Here is an 18,568-nt window from a genome sequence, read left to right as displayed (position 1 = left end):
TTTGGGGATAAGGACTTCTTCTTCCTCCACTGCTAGCGAAATCGTAGAGGCTCAAGGCCACATTCTAAGGGCCACCGGCCGGAAGGACCGCCACAACAAGGTTTGCACCACCAAAGGCCCCAGGGACCGCAGCATCTGGCTCGTCGTCCACACCGCCATTCAATTCTACAACATGCAGGACCAGCTTGGATACGACCGGCCTAGCAAGGTCGTCGATTGAAGGGGTGGGATTGGAGCTGTGATTTGAGAGTAGGGGGCTGGCGGGGTCTGAGTTTCTGATCAATGGTGTATAAAAGGGGGTCGGAGGAGAGAACGAGAGTGGTGGTGGTCAAGTCATTGGCGGCGGCGGCGGGGATGAACTCAGAGTGAGCGGTGAAGCCTCAGTGCACAATTTCAATTTGCTATAGGATTTGAAGTTGGGGGAACCAGAAACATATGTGGTGCATGAAGGTGGATTGAGACGCAGCGGCGGTGTTTGATCGACGATCGGCGGTGGGAATCGGACGAGCAAGATGATTTGAATCTTGATGATTCAAATCAGGGGAAGAAGAAACAAGAAAAGAAGAAGAAGAAAGAAAGAAAGAAAGAGAGAAGAATAAAGATAAGAAAGAATTTAATCGGTCATTTTGTCTTCATTAAGTGACTCACGTGCATCGCACGTGCAAAATTGGGAAAAATTCACCAACGGTGTCTGGACACTTAGAGGACTTTCATAATGATACATGAACTTACAAAGTTATTAATGTGATACCTGGACTCATTTTTTCGTATCAACGTCGTACCTACAACCAATTTCCGTGACTCACGTGCATTGCACGTGCAAAATTTAACGGCTCCGTGACGGAAATTGGTCGTAGGTATCACATTGATACGAAAAAATGAGTCCAGGTATCACATTGATAACTTTGTAAGTTCACGTATCATTCTGAAAGTCTCCTAAGTGTCCAGACACCGTTGGTGAATTTTTCCCAAAATAAAATGATGAGTGTATGAACTCTTCCACCACAATCAGTGTAGTCTGTTAAAATGAAGCACATGTCATGCAAACACGTGGCATAAAGTAGGGGTATATGATAGTCGAATGATATTGGAAATTATTTGGAAAATGTTCTCTTGGATCTTTTGACAATGTCATATTACTCTGCAACTTTGAAGTTTGAACCGTCCTCAAAAAGTTAAAAGAGCGCGATTGAGTCAGTGACAATTCCCGCCATTAGGAGATAGATGGTGTCCACCAGAAGAACGTCGGCCTCTGCAACGCCGCCCCAACCTTATTCAAATACCCGAATCCTCAAAACCCCATTTTCTACCCCCAAAACCATCTCTGCCTCCGTCAAATCGGTAATCCCCTAAACCCTGATTCTCTTTTCAGAATTTTTACCCAATTGCTTTTACTTTTATTGGGTCTGTTTTGTTTTGTAGGTATTATTGGATGATTGGTGGCTGGTCAAGGCTCAAGGAAAGGGCTTGGCTGTTGAAGGCTTGGCTAAAACACAGTAATTCCTTTGACCTTTAATATCTACTGCATTTTCAGCAATTTAGAACAAAACCCAGGAAGGTTTACTGATTTTTAGAGTGGATTTCAGTCAAAGTAACTAAATAAATAGGACCCTCTACAGGTTTTATATTAATCTTTTGCTTCAGCCTGTTGATCAAAGCAAAAGATTTGAAAGAAAAATGGACAAGTTGTTTCCAGGATGCGTTGAATATTTTGAAAATTGACTACAGGTTTTATTTAATTAGCATTTTTTGGGTTTGTGTTTCTTGGTCTATTCATTATTACGAAACAACATTTCTCTTAAATTTTGTTTTGTTGTGTGTTTTTTTCGTAACCAGTTTATCGTTCCTCTTTCCTGTTCCTATTGTGAAAGAGGGCCGTGAGAGATCGTTAACTTGAGAAAGAAACTAGCATTCTGATTTCTGATTTCAAAACTAGCTAGTTTGAATCATAAAAGTGTAGCTAACAAGTGTCTTGTATATCCAGCTGTAATTAAAGAGCTATATCAGCAAGCTGTGGCTGTTTGTGTTTCTTCTACCAGTTTATTACTTGATCCACCTATGATAGTTTTACCACCCTTTATAAAGTTCTGGCACTGGGCTTGTGCATGACTATTGACTGATTAGATCTGTATAATTTCTGTTTTAGATAAATGTGTTGATGATAATTCTTCATGTTTGTAGCTTTCCTGTTTTTTATGTGACAGGAGACCTGCAATAAGAACTTTTAGCTCGGCAGCAATTTCAAAGAGACATACTGCCACAATTCTTGAGACAACAGATGGCATCATTGTTACACTCTGTGGTTTTTTAAATATCTCCCGCACAAGTCAAAATGGTTTTCCGCCTGAGGTATGTCATACCTCACTTATGCTTCTCTCACCTCTTTACGAAGGACAAGTAACCCAGAACCCTAAATGTAAAGGAATAAAAGATATTAAATGCTATATCAAGAGTAGATACATTTTGACTTAGGATCGGTATGTTCTAATTGCAATGCCTCCTTTACGGAAAACATGAAAACAAAAATCATCACTCTGTATGAATGAAGTGATATTGATACAGTCTTAATCAAATTCACTGCATCTATAAATATTGATTTATTTCAAACTTATGTGTATTGACTTAGGATCAGTAGGTTCTAATTGCAATGCCTCCTTTATGGAAAACATGAAAACGAAAATCATCACTCTGTATGAATGAAGTGAATTGATGCAGTCTTAATCAAATTCACTGCATCTATAAATATTGATTTATTTCAAACTTACGTATATTGGTCTGTGCGTGTGTGTGTGTGTCTGTATTGACTAGTTTCAAATAAGGTCATGGCTGTACAGCTACTTCCAAATGAAGTTAAGATTGTGGCAGCTAATCTGACAGGTATACAATCGCTATCTGCTTGGATTTCCATATGACTGGGAGGAGCATGCAGCTGGTTTATTGGTTCAAGGTTCTACTGACAAAAGTGCCTCAGCCAGAAATTCATCGTCTCAGAAGTTCAACATGTTTTTAGAAGACAGTGAAAGTAATCCGTTACCATTTTCTATAGCTGATGTCCCAGCGACAGTTACACGTGATTTTATAATGTCTTGTATTGGAGATTCTGAACAATTGAAGACCATATTCGGTGATATACTGAGAACATCCGGGGACAATGTTCTTGGGGATACCACTCCGCAAATCAACTCAAACATGGAAGATAGTCATCCAATTGAAAATGTGAAATCTGGACGAAATGAAACACCCACCATGGCTAAGAAGGTTCGGATTGATGATGACAAAAACAAGACTACAGACACATGTTTAAAAGGCAGCCAGAAATCTAAGAAGGGAATGTGTTCCAGAAGAAACCAGACCAGCACGAAATCTGTACCCACAAGATCAAGCGCCAGGCTGAAGAATTTGAAATGATATGCAAGACGCATCTTTAACTTACGACTCGGAACTCAAGGGAGTGCATTAGCTCTAGATGTTCTGTATGCACCAAGGCGAGGCAACTTGCAGAAAGAAAGACGCACCTCCAACTCACGAATGAGAACTGAAGGGAATGCATTAGTTCTGGATGTTCTGTATGTAATGAAGTGAGCCATTTCTTTAGTCAGCAGTGTTTTAAGAAAGGCTTAAGCCACATTCCTTGTATACTTTATATTATATATACTTGTTTTTGAAGTAAGGAGCTGATCTTTTAGTAACGATTTGCAGGTCATTTATTTATTGTTATGAAATTGAACTGGATTGGATTTATCTGATTCACTTTTAACTATGAGGATATTACAAGACAACTTTTATATGAAATACATTTCAACCTTGACTTGGCTAACATGAAGCCACTCGTCTTTGGACATGGAATTATGCGACCTAATGTGTGAATCGGGTATGAAATAACGCCAACACTTCCTTCAACCGAATCTGTGAACCCGTTTTACTTGCATATTGCTCAAACGACGAAGGATTGCATCAGTCTGGTTTGAGGCAGGCTTGATTTGCACGCCCTTAGTACCTCTTTGATACCTTCTACTTTTCTTCCAAGCAGACACAGTAGGCAGTTTAACATACGAGCTGCATTGGTGTCGGCTTGTGATTTGACTCAGCATAATACAATTGTCATTGCCTCTTTGAATCCAGAGGTATCCAAAACTAACTACATGTCATTGAAGATTATTGATTACTCTCATTTACTCTGAACACTTGACAATTTGAACACTGTATTCAAAAGAAACAGAAGTTTGCATTTAGCAATAAGAACAAAAGAATCAGACTAACACAGACAGCTACAGATAAAGCTCATCCCTCTTTTTTCTTTTTTAACTTCTTTTTTGTAAAAGATAAAGCTCAGTAATTTCCTACAGTCAATTTGTGGGCTGAATTTAAAAGAATTATGTTTATCCATCTAACGTATATTACAAGAAATTACAGGTTCGCCTGCATCAGATTTGGCACTCTGTTTCCTGGCTACACAGGCACCCGTCGACCACGGTATCGGTCAAAGAACTGCACATATGAAATGGAAAAAGAGATTACATCAGAATGACACAAGCTTAAGGAGAAAAAGAGGAGATACACCCTGCATTCTACTCAATCATGCAAGAACTACATGAACACAAGCCAGTTATCCTGGAGCAGTTGTCATCATGATTCACAAAAATACTGCAATGTGAATGCTACCAAACTAATTAAGGCGTGGTTCTTGTATGTAACCAAGTACTCTTCATTTCAAAAATGTGAAAAGTAAAAACCCTTGACAATAAATCTCAGAATTTCAAATAAGATGTCTTCCAGACGTCTATTTGACATTGACTTATAAAAGAGGTGTGTCGTCCATTCTTTAAGATATTTTTAAATGTTGAGTCACCTTGACATGGACCATAAACTAAAAATGCAATGCGACATCAATGGTAGAGACTCCAGACATCAGGGAAGTTAAAGCATTTCAGGCAAAATGAAGGTTCTAGGCACCTCCTTCCATGATAGTTGGACAAAACTGACAATTTCTTGAAAAATTATGTCTCCTAACGATATATACATAGGGTTCTAACCCAACCAAGGCAACTAAGAGTTTTGAAACAAATTGTAAGATACGCCCACAACAAGGTAACAACAAAATCATTGGCCATACAAATAACCACTAGTTTTTGCTTTTAGTTTTTGACTTTTTTGTTTGATAAGAGCAAACAAACACTAATTGATTGGATGGAAGCACCAATCTGACCATTACCTAACTAAAGCTAAACCCATTTCAGAGATACATCATATTCAAATACTTTAGAAGCCAAAATTAATACTCTAACTAGTCCCTTTTTTTGGGTTAAAAATAAGAAAAGGTCCAAAGACTGTCAGATTTGCTCCTCAGAAACTTCAATTTAACAAACATCTAGTCAAACACCAAAGCATATTAAGATTATGGACAACTTACATTAACAAAAGAAGAGTAGCATGAAATAAAATAAATAAAAACTGGCATCAGATTTTACAAGGGAGATCCCATTAGGGAAAAAAATAAGTCATAACTTCACAGACACACATCTGTGTTGGCATTGTGTGTGTGCACGCGCCATGTAATCAGCAGCAGTAGCAAGGGAAGGGAAGGGAAGGCAGATAATCATGGTCATATAATTGTTTTACAATAGTATCCAGTTTAGTAAGTCTCAAGTTTGCATTACCTGTCAACTCAAAACATTTTCCTGATTATAACATTTTGTCTTTTTTGTTTAAACTCAAGTCTCTATGTATATTAAAATGGCCAGACCAACTCATATGACAAGTGTAGATGTAAATCACTAAGGCACTCACTAATGCACACGTCAAGCAGGCACAAGATTAAATTGACAGCTAAACATCAACAAACTGAACATACCGATCTAATATATGGCTGTTGGACCACCCATCCCAGAATTGGAATCTTCTGCAGAAAAACTGCCAATGTTGGCCAGAAGCCACTGCACAACATACTTTCCATCAGCAACTTACATCTAAACCGGAGTATTAACACTATGAAAAGGGTCAAAGTAACAATATAGACCTGAAGAGTACAACGAAACCATATGCCTCCAAAATCATGCCCACAATTGGCCACCCTATGAGCACAAAGAAGAACCCAACACCAAAAGAAATTGACCCCTGTATAGTAGAAGAAAAGGCAAAGGTGAAAAAAGAAAGTTGAAATACAAGGACACAGATCCAGTGAAAAGTTGAACATCAAAAACCTTAAAATTTTGACGTTTCATGAAGAATTGCAGCGTGGACTTAAATCCAATTGTTAAAGTCACCCCTGAGAAGAAGAGGATCTGATTAAAAAATAAGAAGTGTTAAAACACATATCGTATCCAATAATAAATAAAACAAAACATAAATGCACAGGAAGCAGATAACTTAGCAAGAAGAGTAGATGTAAAATACACTCACATTTCCCATTGCAAGTAATCCCTTGTCAAAGAAAAAAACCATTCCCAGGAATGAGAAAAATACGCCAAATCCTGTCAATCCCAGTCCGATCTCTGTCTCATTTCAAAATTGCATGAATTAGAGGTGACACCAAAAGTTCAAATACATCAAATACAGCTCAACTGGCAATCAATCCAACCTTTCTCAATGAAATTTGACCCCCAGTAAGAAGAGGCAGGACAAGCAATGCAGTATAAAACATACTGGAAAAATAAGTTCCTATAATAGCTTCTTTTGTATTAGAAATAATTCACCGCACGTGTTGCAATCCACCGCACATCAATTCACACAAACTCAGAAAAAAGGCATAAATACCGGTCACCAGAACCAAATTCCTAAGCACAGCAGCTTCGGTCACACTACACTCAACTATAGTGCCAGATTTTAATGAATTACGATACTAGTAACCACAACCAAATTCTAAGCAGAGCAACTTCAGTCACACTAGACTCAACTATAGTGCCAGATTTACTGAATCAATAAACAATATTACCTATAACAAGTTCACATAAATAAGATGCATATAGCTTAAATCAAGAAAGTAATTAAAGAATCCAAATCTATTGGGAAACTATGAGAATAGCAAAGATTAGTAATAAAACTCGTCTTACTTTTCCGATCATTCATCTCGAAGGAAACCATTTTTGCCGACGACTCACTGCAAACAATAAACACAGAAAATGAGAAAAGAATTCACAGATCAAATAAACGAATCAAAACGAAGAAAATTAGGGATTCGTTAAAGAACTTGACGCATGCGGCAACAGTACCTTAGAGAAATCTGAAGAACACAAAACTCGATTAGATGATGAGGATCTTGCGAGGACCTGTAAAGAAGGAGATTGCGATCAACTTATCTTAAGAGGAGCAGATAGTGAATCTAATAGCCCTAATTTTCATCTTCTTCTTATCTATTCCTAGGGTTTCTCCGCTACCAAATCGTCGCGTTGAGAGAGAGAGAGAGAACCTGTGAGTGCGAGCGAAGCAGACTGAGAGGTTGGAGCGGAAATGGGTTTGTTAAGAGAGAGGGGGCGCGTGATGAACACGAATAAAATCAGTTATTCTGGAAACGAAGAGCTTAATACGAAAGTAGGAGTAATTGAGCTTTTTCTTGCTTATAATCCCCCCCATTTTTGGCCGCTTCGGATTTCAAGTCAATGCAACAATTTAATGATGATGTTTTTTTTTTTTTTTTTTTTTAAAAGATGGTGATGTTGTTTAGCCAATAGGAGTTCAGCACTTCAGCTTTTGGTCTACCAATAGGAGTTTAGCTTTTGGTCTACTTTTATAATATATTGATCTCAATGTCTTAAATATTAAATAAAAAAAATAAAAACTAGTCCATGCTTCTTCAACTTTTTTTTTTTTTTTTCTATATCAAGTTCTAAATATGTTTTAATTAATGGAAACCTATTTCATGCGCCTATAGTGTGTAAGCACTCACAGTGACTCGGTTTTTCCTTCGTCTCTGCGCCACATCCGGTCATAGAACGGTCCCAAAAAACCGTATGGTCACGTTTAGTCGTTGCCTAAACTCCACCACCCTCCATAACCTCCCACAGCGGTGTATCGAAGAGGAGATAACTGAAACGGGTTGCAAGCCGGCTCTTCCTCCTCCAACTACCTAGATCTCCGTCACCACTTAGGTTGCGTTCCTCTCTTCCTTGTGGTTCTAACGCCACCAACCATGCACATCAAATCAGATTGTGGAGGGAGAAAACATAATTGGAAAGTTTTGACTGAAAACCTTTTGAGGTAAATTCCTCATTTCTTGTTCATGTTGGGACTGGGCTCTAGTTATGAAAGTTATAGATGATGTAGAGATGAAGCCAAAGCCACCGATTTCACTCTTTTGGTGATGATTGACAGGTGATGCATATATGCAATATAGGTGTATAAAATAATTTTCCTAAATTCTCAACCTTAGAATGCTCTCTATCCCCTCTCTAGGCAGCCACTAGGATTCTTGTTGGCGACCTAGCCTACAAGACTATTGATTTGTCTCTAATATGATCTTGTAGAGCACCTAGTATGCTTCTCCTACATTTTTTAACCTTCGTACCATTCCTCTTATGTCATGTTTGAAATCTTCTTTTATTCTTATTTCATGTTTATCTATGGAGGTTTCATTCTTCAACAAAGATTTCAGTGTTTGAGACAGTGGTTTTATTTTATTTTAGAGCTAAATATTGTTTAGTCCCTGAAGTATGCCTTCGTCCTTGTTTCAATCCCTGCTTTTCTAATTTAATCTTAAATGTCCCTGAGGTTACAATTTTGTGTCTAACAGGTCCTCGTCGTCTAAATGCATCGTTAACTAGCTGACGTGGCAGATCAGTAGACGCCAACTCAGCGTCACGTAAGCATGGTGGATGTTAAAATGTCGAAAATAACCCTAGCCTCCCCTTCTAATTTTTTTAATTCTTTTCTTTTTTGTTCTTGTTGCAATCTCTTCTTCCTCTTGTTCCTTTACCCAAACACGGGCCTCATCATCCTAGCTCTTCTTCTTCCTCTCATCAAATCCAACATCAAAGCTAAAGAAGACAAACAAAGCCACTCTGTGAGACCAAAAACGAGGAGAACCCAATCTTTGCCTCATGTTTTGGTTCTCATTCCCGAGCAAGTGCGCCACCTCTACACCACATTGTTGGGCTTCTCAAAGAATCGGACTCTGGTGTAGATCTCGTGATCAGAGTTTGGCCACAGAGGCAGAGCTTCAACGACCACGACCTCGGTCCAGTTAGATCCAAATGGAAGATGAACCAGACTACGGAATCCGACGGTGATGACGGGTACAAGGCCGACAGTGATGGCGGGTATGAGTCTGACGGTGATGACGGCGATGCGGTTGCTATTTTGCTGAAACAGGCTGAGGATTGGGATAGGTAACCCAATCTCAGTGCTTCGGATTGATTGTTTTCTGGTAATTTTGGGTTTCAAAGAAAGAATTGGGGTTAATTTGAGGTGGAATTTGGTTTTTGATGAACTTGGAAATACCCATATGTTGGATATGTTGGTTTGATTGATTATGCAGGTGTAGTTCTTGGAATTTGTTGATATATAATCGCAATGAGATTGTTGGTTAAGCTCGGTGGTGGTTGTGGTAGTTTTGGTGGTGGTGAAGGTAGGGATCTCGGGGATTAGAAATGAGGAGTTGAGAGGCAGTAGCTTGGAGAAGTGGGTCTGGGAATGGTTGTGGTGGAGGGTAAGGGTGGTCGGATTGGGTGTAGTGACAAATGGAGTAGGAGGTGGTGCAGCAACAAGTGGTGGTGGTGAGAAGGTGGTTTTGGTGGTGCAGCAGCAGAGGGAATTCTAGTTTGAGTTCTTTGAGTAAGAGATTAGGGAGAGAGGTTGGTTGATTCAGTTTCAGACGAGGCGGCGAGTGTCACGCCCCTGATATTTAACACAAATAAAAATCAATATATAATCCCATAATTATACATGCGTGATGGTTCGGCCATCAATACAAAATACCTGGAAAACTTTTTCCCTTTTAAACCAAGTACATACTGATGCCCTGAACCCACTATAGCTATGTTTGGGGGGGCTTTTTAGCTCCCCTGCTTATAAGCACAAGAGGACTATGTGTTTGGTTAGCTGACTTATGCTCAGCTTCTTCGAAAAGCCACTGTAGCTTCTCTAAAAAAGCAGAAGCTGCCTGAGGCCAGCTTTCAGAAGCCAGAAGCCAGCAGGCTACTGTAGCGGAGGGTACTGTAGCTAAATGAATGTTTCAAAATGACGGATTCTATCCTCCATTGGTTTAGGCAATTACAGATTGCCATCAAGCCTTCGAGATGCAATCAGAGGCCGCACAACATTTTCATCTCTATCCCATCTCCACTCTCCCTCTGACGCCGCCGGGCTCTCATCACAGACGAAGCTTCCCTCTCATCAAAGACGCCGCCTCAGCCTCTGATCACGAAAACCCCAAGCACAGAGCAACCGAGCCAAACACCATCACATCATGACCTGAACCCACATCCTCCCCCAATTTCAGATCGGGAAGCCAGCTTTTCTTCATCCTCTCTTTCCTACAGAACGCATTCTGGTAAGGAAAAGCTAGTTTGTGTTTCTTGATTTTCGATCTCCGAAATCAATTTTTCTTTCAGCTTGGTTGAATAAAATTTCAAAAACCTGTTTGGGTTCTAGTATTTATTTCTATTTCAAGATTATGTGTGTGATTTTCAAACTTGGGTTTGATTTCTGGGCAACAAAACGTACGATTTGGTTGAAATTTTTTTTCAGACTTCATGGGTGAACAACGAGAGCTCTAATGGGTCAGCTAGGACAGCTGAGGAGGTGAAGGTGGTGAATTTGTTTGAGGACGCGCGCCAGATGGGTCAATGGGACTTGGGACTTGAAGCAGTTTGAGAAAAGTGGCAAAACGTGCTTTCTTCCTCAGCTCTCTCTCTCTCTCTCTGTCTATTGCTCAAAACAATAATCCCCAGCTGCTTCATTGTTCATGGTTTTGGGTGATAAGGGTGTTTGTTTGTTTATTAACTCATTGAGGATTATCGGGTATTTTCTCAATTTGTGTTTGAGCTGTGAATAATTGTTAGAGTATCGCAATTGAGGTCCAATCTGTAATGAACTGTCAATGTTCGATGTAGATTTGTCTATAGTTTAAGTCGAATTTTGTTGTTAAAACTCTTATATGATTTCCTCGAAAGAGAAGAACAGCAGGGAATTACCTGGATGCCAAATGATAGTTTTTAGTTGTGTGATTATCGGAACTGCATTACATACACGTTTGTTTGGACCATCCACACAATGCAGTTCTCCTCATATGTTCATCTTTTGAGAAGGAGTGCCACCCTTACATGTGTGACACAAGTTACCGCCCTTACATGGTTGTGGATGAAGTTGCATCAATATCACTACTTGGTTATGCTTCATATGATGTAAAATGTGTATATATGAGTTAATGTAATGTAAGTTCTGCTGAAACAAGGTTTGCCTCAGTTTGTCAATTGCAAAGTTTTTACTGATATTCAAGCAAAAAAAATACAAAAACAAGAAGAAGAAAAAATTGTGGTATCAGTAATATCATATCATTTGATGGAGAATATAGTGGAAAACTTGTATGACTTGCAGACATTAACAAAAATTAATAAGGACGTAATAAAGATGAAAAATAATAACAAGAAGTACTCATTGTATTACTAAACAATTAAGGCAAAATAATTTCTCATGTCCAATTTGGTCATTCCACAAACAAAAAGCACAAGCCAGTTTGATTTACCAAACACTTTGCCACTGCTTCTGTCACTGACAGCTCTTATAAAAAGCCAGTTTACCAAACACTCACCATCTTTGCTTTTCAGCCACTTATTCTCAGAAATAAGCAGAAGCCAGCTTTTCTGAAAAGCCCAGCCATACCAAACATAGCCTATGTCAATACAGACCCGCGCCACAGAGTCATATATTACGTAAGTTTACAAATTAAATTGCCACAACAAAATAATAAGTAAATGTTCCTCAGAGCTTACTACAAGCGGAAGTCTTAACAATGGTAAAGTCACAAAATTGGCTTCCTACTGTAATGCTGCCAGCACGCAACCTCAGCTTCAGCCACGATTACCCTGACCTGCAGGATTAACCCCTACACCATCGAATAGTGCACCGGGTTGCCACACAACAAACCCGGTAAGCTTATGAAAGCTTGTATGAGTAAACTCAAAACTACAAAGCAGAATACAATCTTAAGTCACCTCAACCTAAACAACGATACGCACATAACTCACACCTACAACCATCAATTTCATATCCTTCCATATCATGCTTACATAAGTCAATTCGTGACTAAAACCTCATGCTCAGATTCTCAACCTAGCATCCAATTACAGAAATTCCAGTCAAACAAGACTTTCTCAAGCAATGTTTGATACCATTCTAACGCACTACGGTGAATTCCAAAATCACACTTATTCCCTCTCCACTAGAATCCTTTGTCATCAACATGACATCAAAGGTGAAAATCAATGAATCACCTTCTAGAGTACAATTCGTCACCACTATGGCCTTTAAGATAAATCAAACCATCAACAGATAAATCCAAGAAGAAAACAAGGCAATCATAATTCAAAACAAAGTGAAATAATTCATGGTAACCCCTGTGTATAGTTTTAGTTCAGGAGGTTACATTAAAACAAATAATTCCAGTCATCGAAATCATCACAACCCCATACTCGGACATTTATAGGTAGCTTCGACCATCCCAGCAGTCCTTTCGATCGTTGTTAACTTAATAACAATTCAACTCCTCTACAGAGCAGTCATTACACTGATCATCACATGGATAACCATCATCGTACTGATCATCACACAGATTTCGTTGGTCATCACACAGATAGCAATCATCCAACTGATCATCACACAGATTTTGCCAGTCATCACACAGATAGCCATCATCGTACTGATCATCACACAGATAACAATCATCACAAAGATTCATCACACTGATGTCATCAATTCATTACACAGATATTCCTACATAAGCTTTACATGACAATCATCACAAAGATTCATCACACTGATGTCATCGATCATTACACAGATATTTCTACACAAGTTACCATATCTAAAATCTCAATTAAGACAGTCATACAAGACTCATGGTATCTCAACACACGAATTAGTCGGTAATTATAAATATATAAAAATTAGTTTTGCAACACTGTGAGTGTGGAGTTCTATTTAAACTTGAGTTTCTCAAAATAACTTCTAAAATGAAAAATGGCGGAAAAAGTAGGGGCCCGACTATCTGATTCTCAGTATTACCTATGTAGCATTTAGTGCAGTTTGCTTTCTTGCTCTTCTCAATCTCCAAGACATTGGTTCTCTTGGAAGAAACTACATTGTTCTTCTCTTCTCTATAGCAGTATTGTTATGATCTTGGATGAGTTCCCATGTCAGAAGATCGGGATGCTCGCATGACCAAATCAAGCTTGGTTATTCCTCAGAAGAAAAAATATGAAGTAATTCATGACTACGTCTTTGTATCAGATGAAGAGATTGTAAAGCGGAAGATGCAGGTGTCTTTTCCTACTGACTATGTGTGGGAGTGGTCAAATATTTGTGCCCTACAATTTAGACAAATACAAATGTGGAAATGAATGTAGCAATAATTGCGGCAGTTTTTAAAACAGTAAGTGCGGTAACAATTGCAACATTGAGTATGACAATTATTGTAGCCATAAGTTGTGATAATTACAGGAATAATGACAATATTAATCGTGACTTGTCGCTCAAGTTATCGGCAATTTGCAAGACGTGACTTGCCCAAGCCGTGATGTCCAAGACGTGACTTGTCCTATTTTTTATGTAACATCAATTTTAACATTTGTTTGCAGGTTTATGCCACCAACTAATCTCCATTTAGTATTAATTGTAAAAAAAAAAAAACCTCCATTGAATTAACAACATACCTCTCCTCGAATTACGAAACACGAATTAGTCAGTAATTATAAATATATAAAAATTAGTTTTGCAACACTGTGAGTGTGGAGTTCTATTTAAACTTGAGTTTCTCATAATAACTTCTAACATAAAAAATGGCGGAAAAAGTAGGGGCCCGACTATCTGATTCTCAGTATTGCCTATGTAGCATTTAGTGCAGTTTGCTTTCTTGTTCTTCTCAATCTCCAAGGTATTGGTTCTCTTGGAAAAAAACTACATTGTTCTTTTCTTCATTATAGCAGTATTGTTATGATCTTGGATGAGTTCCCATGCCAGAAGATCGGGATGCTCGCATGACCAAATCAAGCTTGGTTCTTCCTCAGAAGAGAAAATATGAAGTAATTCATGACTACGTCTTTGTATCGGATGAAGAGATTGTAAAGCGGAAGATGCAGGTGTCTTTTCCTACTGACTATGTGTGGGAGCGGTCAAATATTTGTGCCCTACAATTTAGACAAATACAAATGTGGAAATGAATGTAGCAGTAATTGCGGCAATTTTTAAAATAGTAAGTGCGGTAACAATTTCAACATTGAGTATGACAATTATTGTAGCCATAAGTTGTGATAATTACAGGAATAATGACGATATTAATCGTGACATGCCGCTCAAGTTATCGGCAATTTGCAAGACGTGACTTGCCCAAGCCGTGACTTGCCCAAGCCGTGACTTGTCCTATTTTTTATGTAACATCAATTTTAACATTTGTTTGCAGGTTGGTGCCACCAACTAATCTCTATTTAGTATTAATTTTCAAAAAAAAAAACCTCCATTGAATTAACAACATACCTCTCCTCGAATTACGAAACACGAATTAGTCAGTAATTATAAATATATAAAAATTAGTTTTGCAACACTGTGAGTGTGGAGTTCTATTTAAACTTGAGTTTCTCATAATAACTTCTAACATAAAAAATGGCGGAAAAAGTAGGGGCCCGACTATCTGATTCTCAGTATTGCATATGTAGCCTTTAGTGCAGTTTGCTTTCTTGTTCTTCTCAATCTCCAAGACATTGGTTTTCTTGGAATAAACTACATTGTTCTTCTCTTCTCTATAGCAGTATTGTTATGATCTTGGATGAGTTCCCATGCCAGAAGATCGGGATGCTCGCATGACCAAATCAAGCTTGGTTCTTTCTCAGAAGAGAAAATATGAAGTAATTCATGACTACGTCTTTGTATCGGATGAAGAGATTGTAAAGCGGAAGATGCAGGTGTCTTTTCCTACTGACTATGTGTGGGAGCGGTCAAATATTTGTGCCCTACAATTTAGACAAATACAAATGTGGAAATGAATGTAGCAGTAATTGCGGCAATTTTTAAAATAGTAAGTGCGGTAACAATTTCAACATTGAGTATGACAATTATTGTAGCCATAAGTTGTGATAATTACAGGAATAATGACGATATTAATCGTGACATGCCGCTCAAGTTATCGGCAACTTGCAAGATGTGACTTGCCTAAGCCGTGACTTGCCCAAGCCGTGACTTGTCCTATTTTTTATGTAACATCAATTTTAACATTTGTTTGCAGGTTGGTGCCACCAACTAATCTCTATTTAGTATTAATTTTCAAAAAAAAAAACCTCCATTGAATTAACAACATACCTCTCCTTGAATTACGAAACACGAATTAGTCGGTAATTATAAATATATAAAAATTAGTTTTGCAACACTGTGAGTGTGGAGTTCTATTTTAACTTGAGTTTCTCATAATAACTTCTAACATAAAAAATGGCGGAAAAAGTAGTGGCCCGACTATCTGATTCTTAGTATTGCATATGTAGCCTTTAGTGCAGTTTGCTTTCTTGCTCTTCTCAATCTCCAAGACATTGGTTTTCTTGGAAAAAACTACATTGTTCTTCTCTTCTCTATAGCAGTATTGTTATGATCTTGGATGAGTTCCCATGCCAGAAGATCGGGATGCTCGCATGACCAAATCAAGCTTGGTTCTTCCTCAGAAGAGAAAATATGAAGTAATTCATGACTACATCTTTGTATCGGATGAAGAGATTGTAAAGCGGAAGATGCAGGTGTCTTTTCTTACTGACTATATGTGGGAGTGGTCAAATATTTGTGCCCTACAATTTAGACAAATACAAATGTGGAAATGAATGTAGCAGTAATTGCGGCAATTTTTAAAACAGTAAGTGCGGTAACAATTGCCACATTGAGTATGACAATTATTGTAGCCATAAGTTGTGATAATTACAGGAATAATGACAATATTAATCGTGACTTGCCGCTCAAGTTATCGGCAACTTGCAAGACGTGACTTGCCTAAGCCGTGATGCCCAAGACGTGACTTGCCCAAGCCGTGACTTGTCCTATTTTTTATGTAACATCAATAAAAAGGCTAACACATTTTTTATGCTCAAACTGGCTAACTAATGGATTTTTATTTTAAGGACAAAAGCTATTTGGCTTTGGTGGATTCCTAATGTCTTGGTTTTCCCCAATAACAACTCATGCTTTTGATATAAAGTTTCAAAATATTTGGAGTAAGCTCTAGATTACATACACAATGAATTGATCACTCAATGAAAGAACTAGTGCATTTTGACTATGCATGCACTTTCGGCTCAAAAGCTCACATATAATAAGTATAAATAGTTTCAACAAATTTAGTTATCATCTTTCCCACATGATTGTATCTAGAATGACATAGGCAATATGACTTTACATCAGTTTGAGCACAAAACACCAAATCCATTTATTAAATAAGCATTGATCTTCAATCGCTAAACATGCTCAAAATCAATCAATCCAGTTGGACATAAGTTCGGTCTCATCATCGGAGATTTTTTCATTTTAAGAACACACACAAACAAGCCAAAATATTTCTGTATTTTTCAAAAATTTTCAATTTGTATGAATTTTTCAATAAGGAGCAAGAAAATAAAAGGATAAGGAATTCCTTAGCCTCACATCACAAACTTGAACCACACATTGTCCTCAATGTGCAATGAATGATGGTGAAATAAATGCAAAGAATAAGAAAACATACTAACTACAACATGCTAGTCAATACAAACTAATTAACACATTGGCTTAACAAGCACCTCACACTAAAAACATCATATAGTCCTTAATGTGGTATGAAACTATTAAGATCCTATCAATGTTTTGGGGAGCATGCATCATTAAGGACCGCAACTAGCATTCAAAATAACTAAACTAACTACATGACAAGAAAGAAAGGGTAGCCATCTCATACTTGAACTTTAGATAATCCTTTCAATAAAACCTAAATATTTTGTGTCTTATCCATTGACCAAGGGTGAAATAACTGTCCAAAACTCTCAAAGCCACAACATATAAACACATAAATATATAAACACACAATTCATGCTAGGAAAGATAAAGTGAGATATTAGAAAGCGCAATCTATTTGAAGATCCTCCATTTAGTTCCATAATGCAAATAGGTGATAACCAAATAAGGCCAAGTTCTTGTCATCCATTAAGCTCCATGCATATAGAACCAAAGGTACCTCACACTTTGGCTTTGAACACATCAACCCAAGCTCTTGACTTCTTCTCAACTCTCAAGCTTCATCTTGGTTTATGTTTTCTTCATTTTGGAGTCTGCCAATCCGGATTTAAGTTTAAGGACATTAACAAGGTCCATTGTGCCTCAACTTAGAACTTTAATAATTTCTAGAAAATTAGAACTCAAATTAGAATTTGTAAGTAGAAAAGCAAAAGGGAAGAGGAATCCAAATTTGGGTGTTGTCTAACACTCAACTGTTCGGTAACTCCTCGTGAAATACGACCAGGTAAGAGTAGGAAGAAATTTTGGTGGAGCCGAAGCTCACTTGAATACATTTCTCTCATTCAAACCTTACCTAGACATCGTATCTAATCGGATGAGCCTAGTTGTGAAGGGTGAATAAACTCGACGTTACAAAGGTGAAATCCAAATCCTATTTACTTAAAAACTACAAGCTTTAATCAAATTCCAATTTAAAAGAAATAAATCAAAGAACTTTATAGAAATTTTAAATAACTAAAGGTGAAATTGCACAAGTAATAAGCAAATAGCAAATATGCAATACTATCTTACTAATTGCAATATGCTCAATTTAGTCTTTTCTTACCATAATTTACAAATTTACTTACCCAAAGTACTTGTAGCGATTTCAAAAATTAAAATACCACACAAAAATTACCAAATAAAAAGAAAATAAAGATAAACTAAAAAAAAAAAAAAGGTTCCCTAGTCCCACAACAACCTAATAGGGCTTGAGTTTTATCTTAATCCCCGGCAATGACACCAAAAACTTGTTGGGGACATCCTTGAGTATGAAAATGTATGCAATTTATGAATGATGTGCTCCACTACCAAGTATAGGAGGTCAAGTTTTAGTAAAGGGAAAGTGAGAGTGTTGTACCTAAGGGATTGAGTAACTCTACCCTAACTAGCTAGATCACCGTGAAAAGAAACCTAGAAAAAACATATGATGTCTACCTTTTTACAAGTTCACAACCTTAGCCCTTTGGAAGCTAAAGATCATGAGGATGGTATTTGCAATTGTGGTAGTGAACGGCTTGGTTGATTTTAATTTTTACGCAAACAAAATAAAAGTGCACAAAAAGAAAGTAAGCAAATAAAAATAAAATAGAGACTTTGATCAATGAGATAAATAGGAGTTTAGCCTTTGCCCCTAGCCCCC

General features: G+C 37.8%; 2 protein-coding genes across 2 annotated transcripts; one reads left to right on the top strand and one right to left on the bottom strand.

The window, feature by feature from the left end:
• Window positions 1-1,115: 1,115 nt before the first annotated feature.
• On the top strand, window positions 1,116-3,670 carry LOC133710418 (uncharacterized). The gene is made up of 4 exons (XM_062136485.1): window positions 1,116-1,341; window positions 1,423-1,496; window positions 2,205-2,349; window positions 2,878-3,670. Exons 1-4 carry the CDS (start codon window positions 1,225-1,227, stop codon window positions 3,406-3,408), a joined length of 867 nt encoding a protein of 288 aa, XP_061992469.1. The 5' UTR covers window positions 1,116-1,224; the 3' UTR covers window positions 3,409-3,670.
• A 515-nt stretch (window positions 3,671-4,185) lies between these two features.
• LOC133710419 (vesicle transport protein GOT1-like) lies at window positions 4,186-7,564 on the bottom strand. The gene is made up of 8 exons (XM_062136486.1): window positions 7,406-7,564; window positions 7,209-7,265; window positions 7,050-7,096; window positions 6,400-6,491; window positions 6,201-6,281; window positions 6,017-6,114; window positions 5,852-5,933; window positions 4,186-4,488 (listed from the first exon to the last, which is right to left on the bottom strand). The coding sequence occupies exons 3-8, from the start codon at window positions 7,078-7,080 to the stop codon at window positions 4,450-4,452; spliced, it is 423 nt and encodes a 140-aa protein (XP_061992470.1). The 5' UTR covers window positions 7,081-7,096; window positions 7,209-7,265; window positions 7,406-7,564; the 3' UTR covers window positions 4,186-4,449.
• Between the last annotated feature and the right edge of the window lie 11,004 nt (window positions 7,565-18,568).

This window comes from Rosa rugosa, chromosome 5, assembly GCF_958449725.1.
Source record: "Rosa rugosa chromosome 5, drRosRugo1.1, whole genome shotgun sequence".
Taxonomy (NCBI): Eukaryota; Viridiplantae; Streptophyta; class Magnoliopsida; order Rosales; family Rosaceae; genus Rosa; species Rosa rugosa.
Note: the sequence above shows the minus strand (reverse complement) of the source record. Positions and strands in the feature narration are given on the sequence as shown.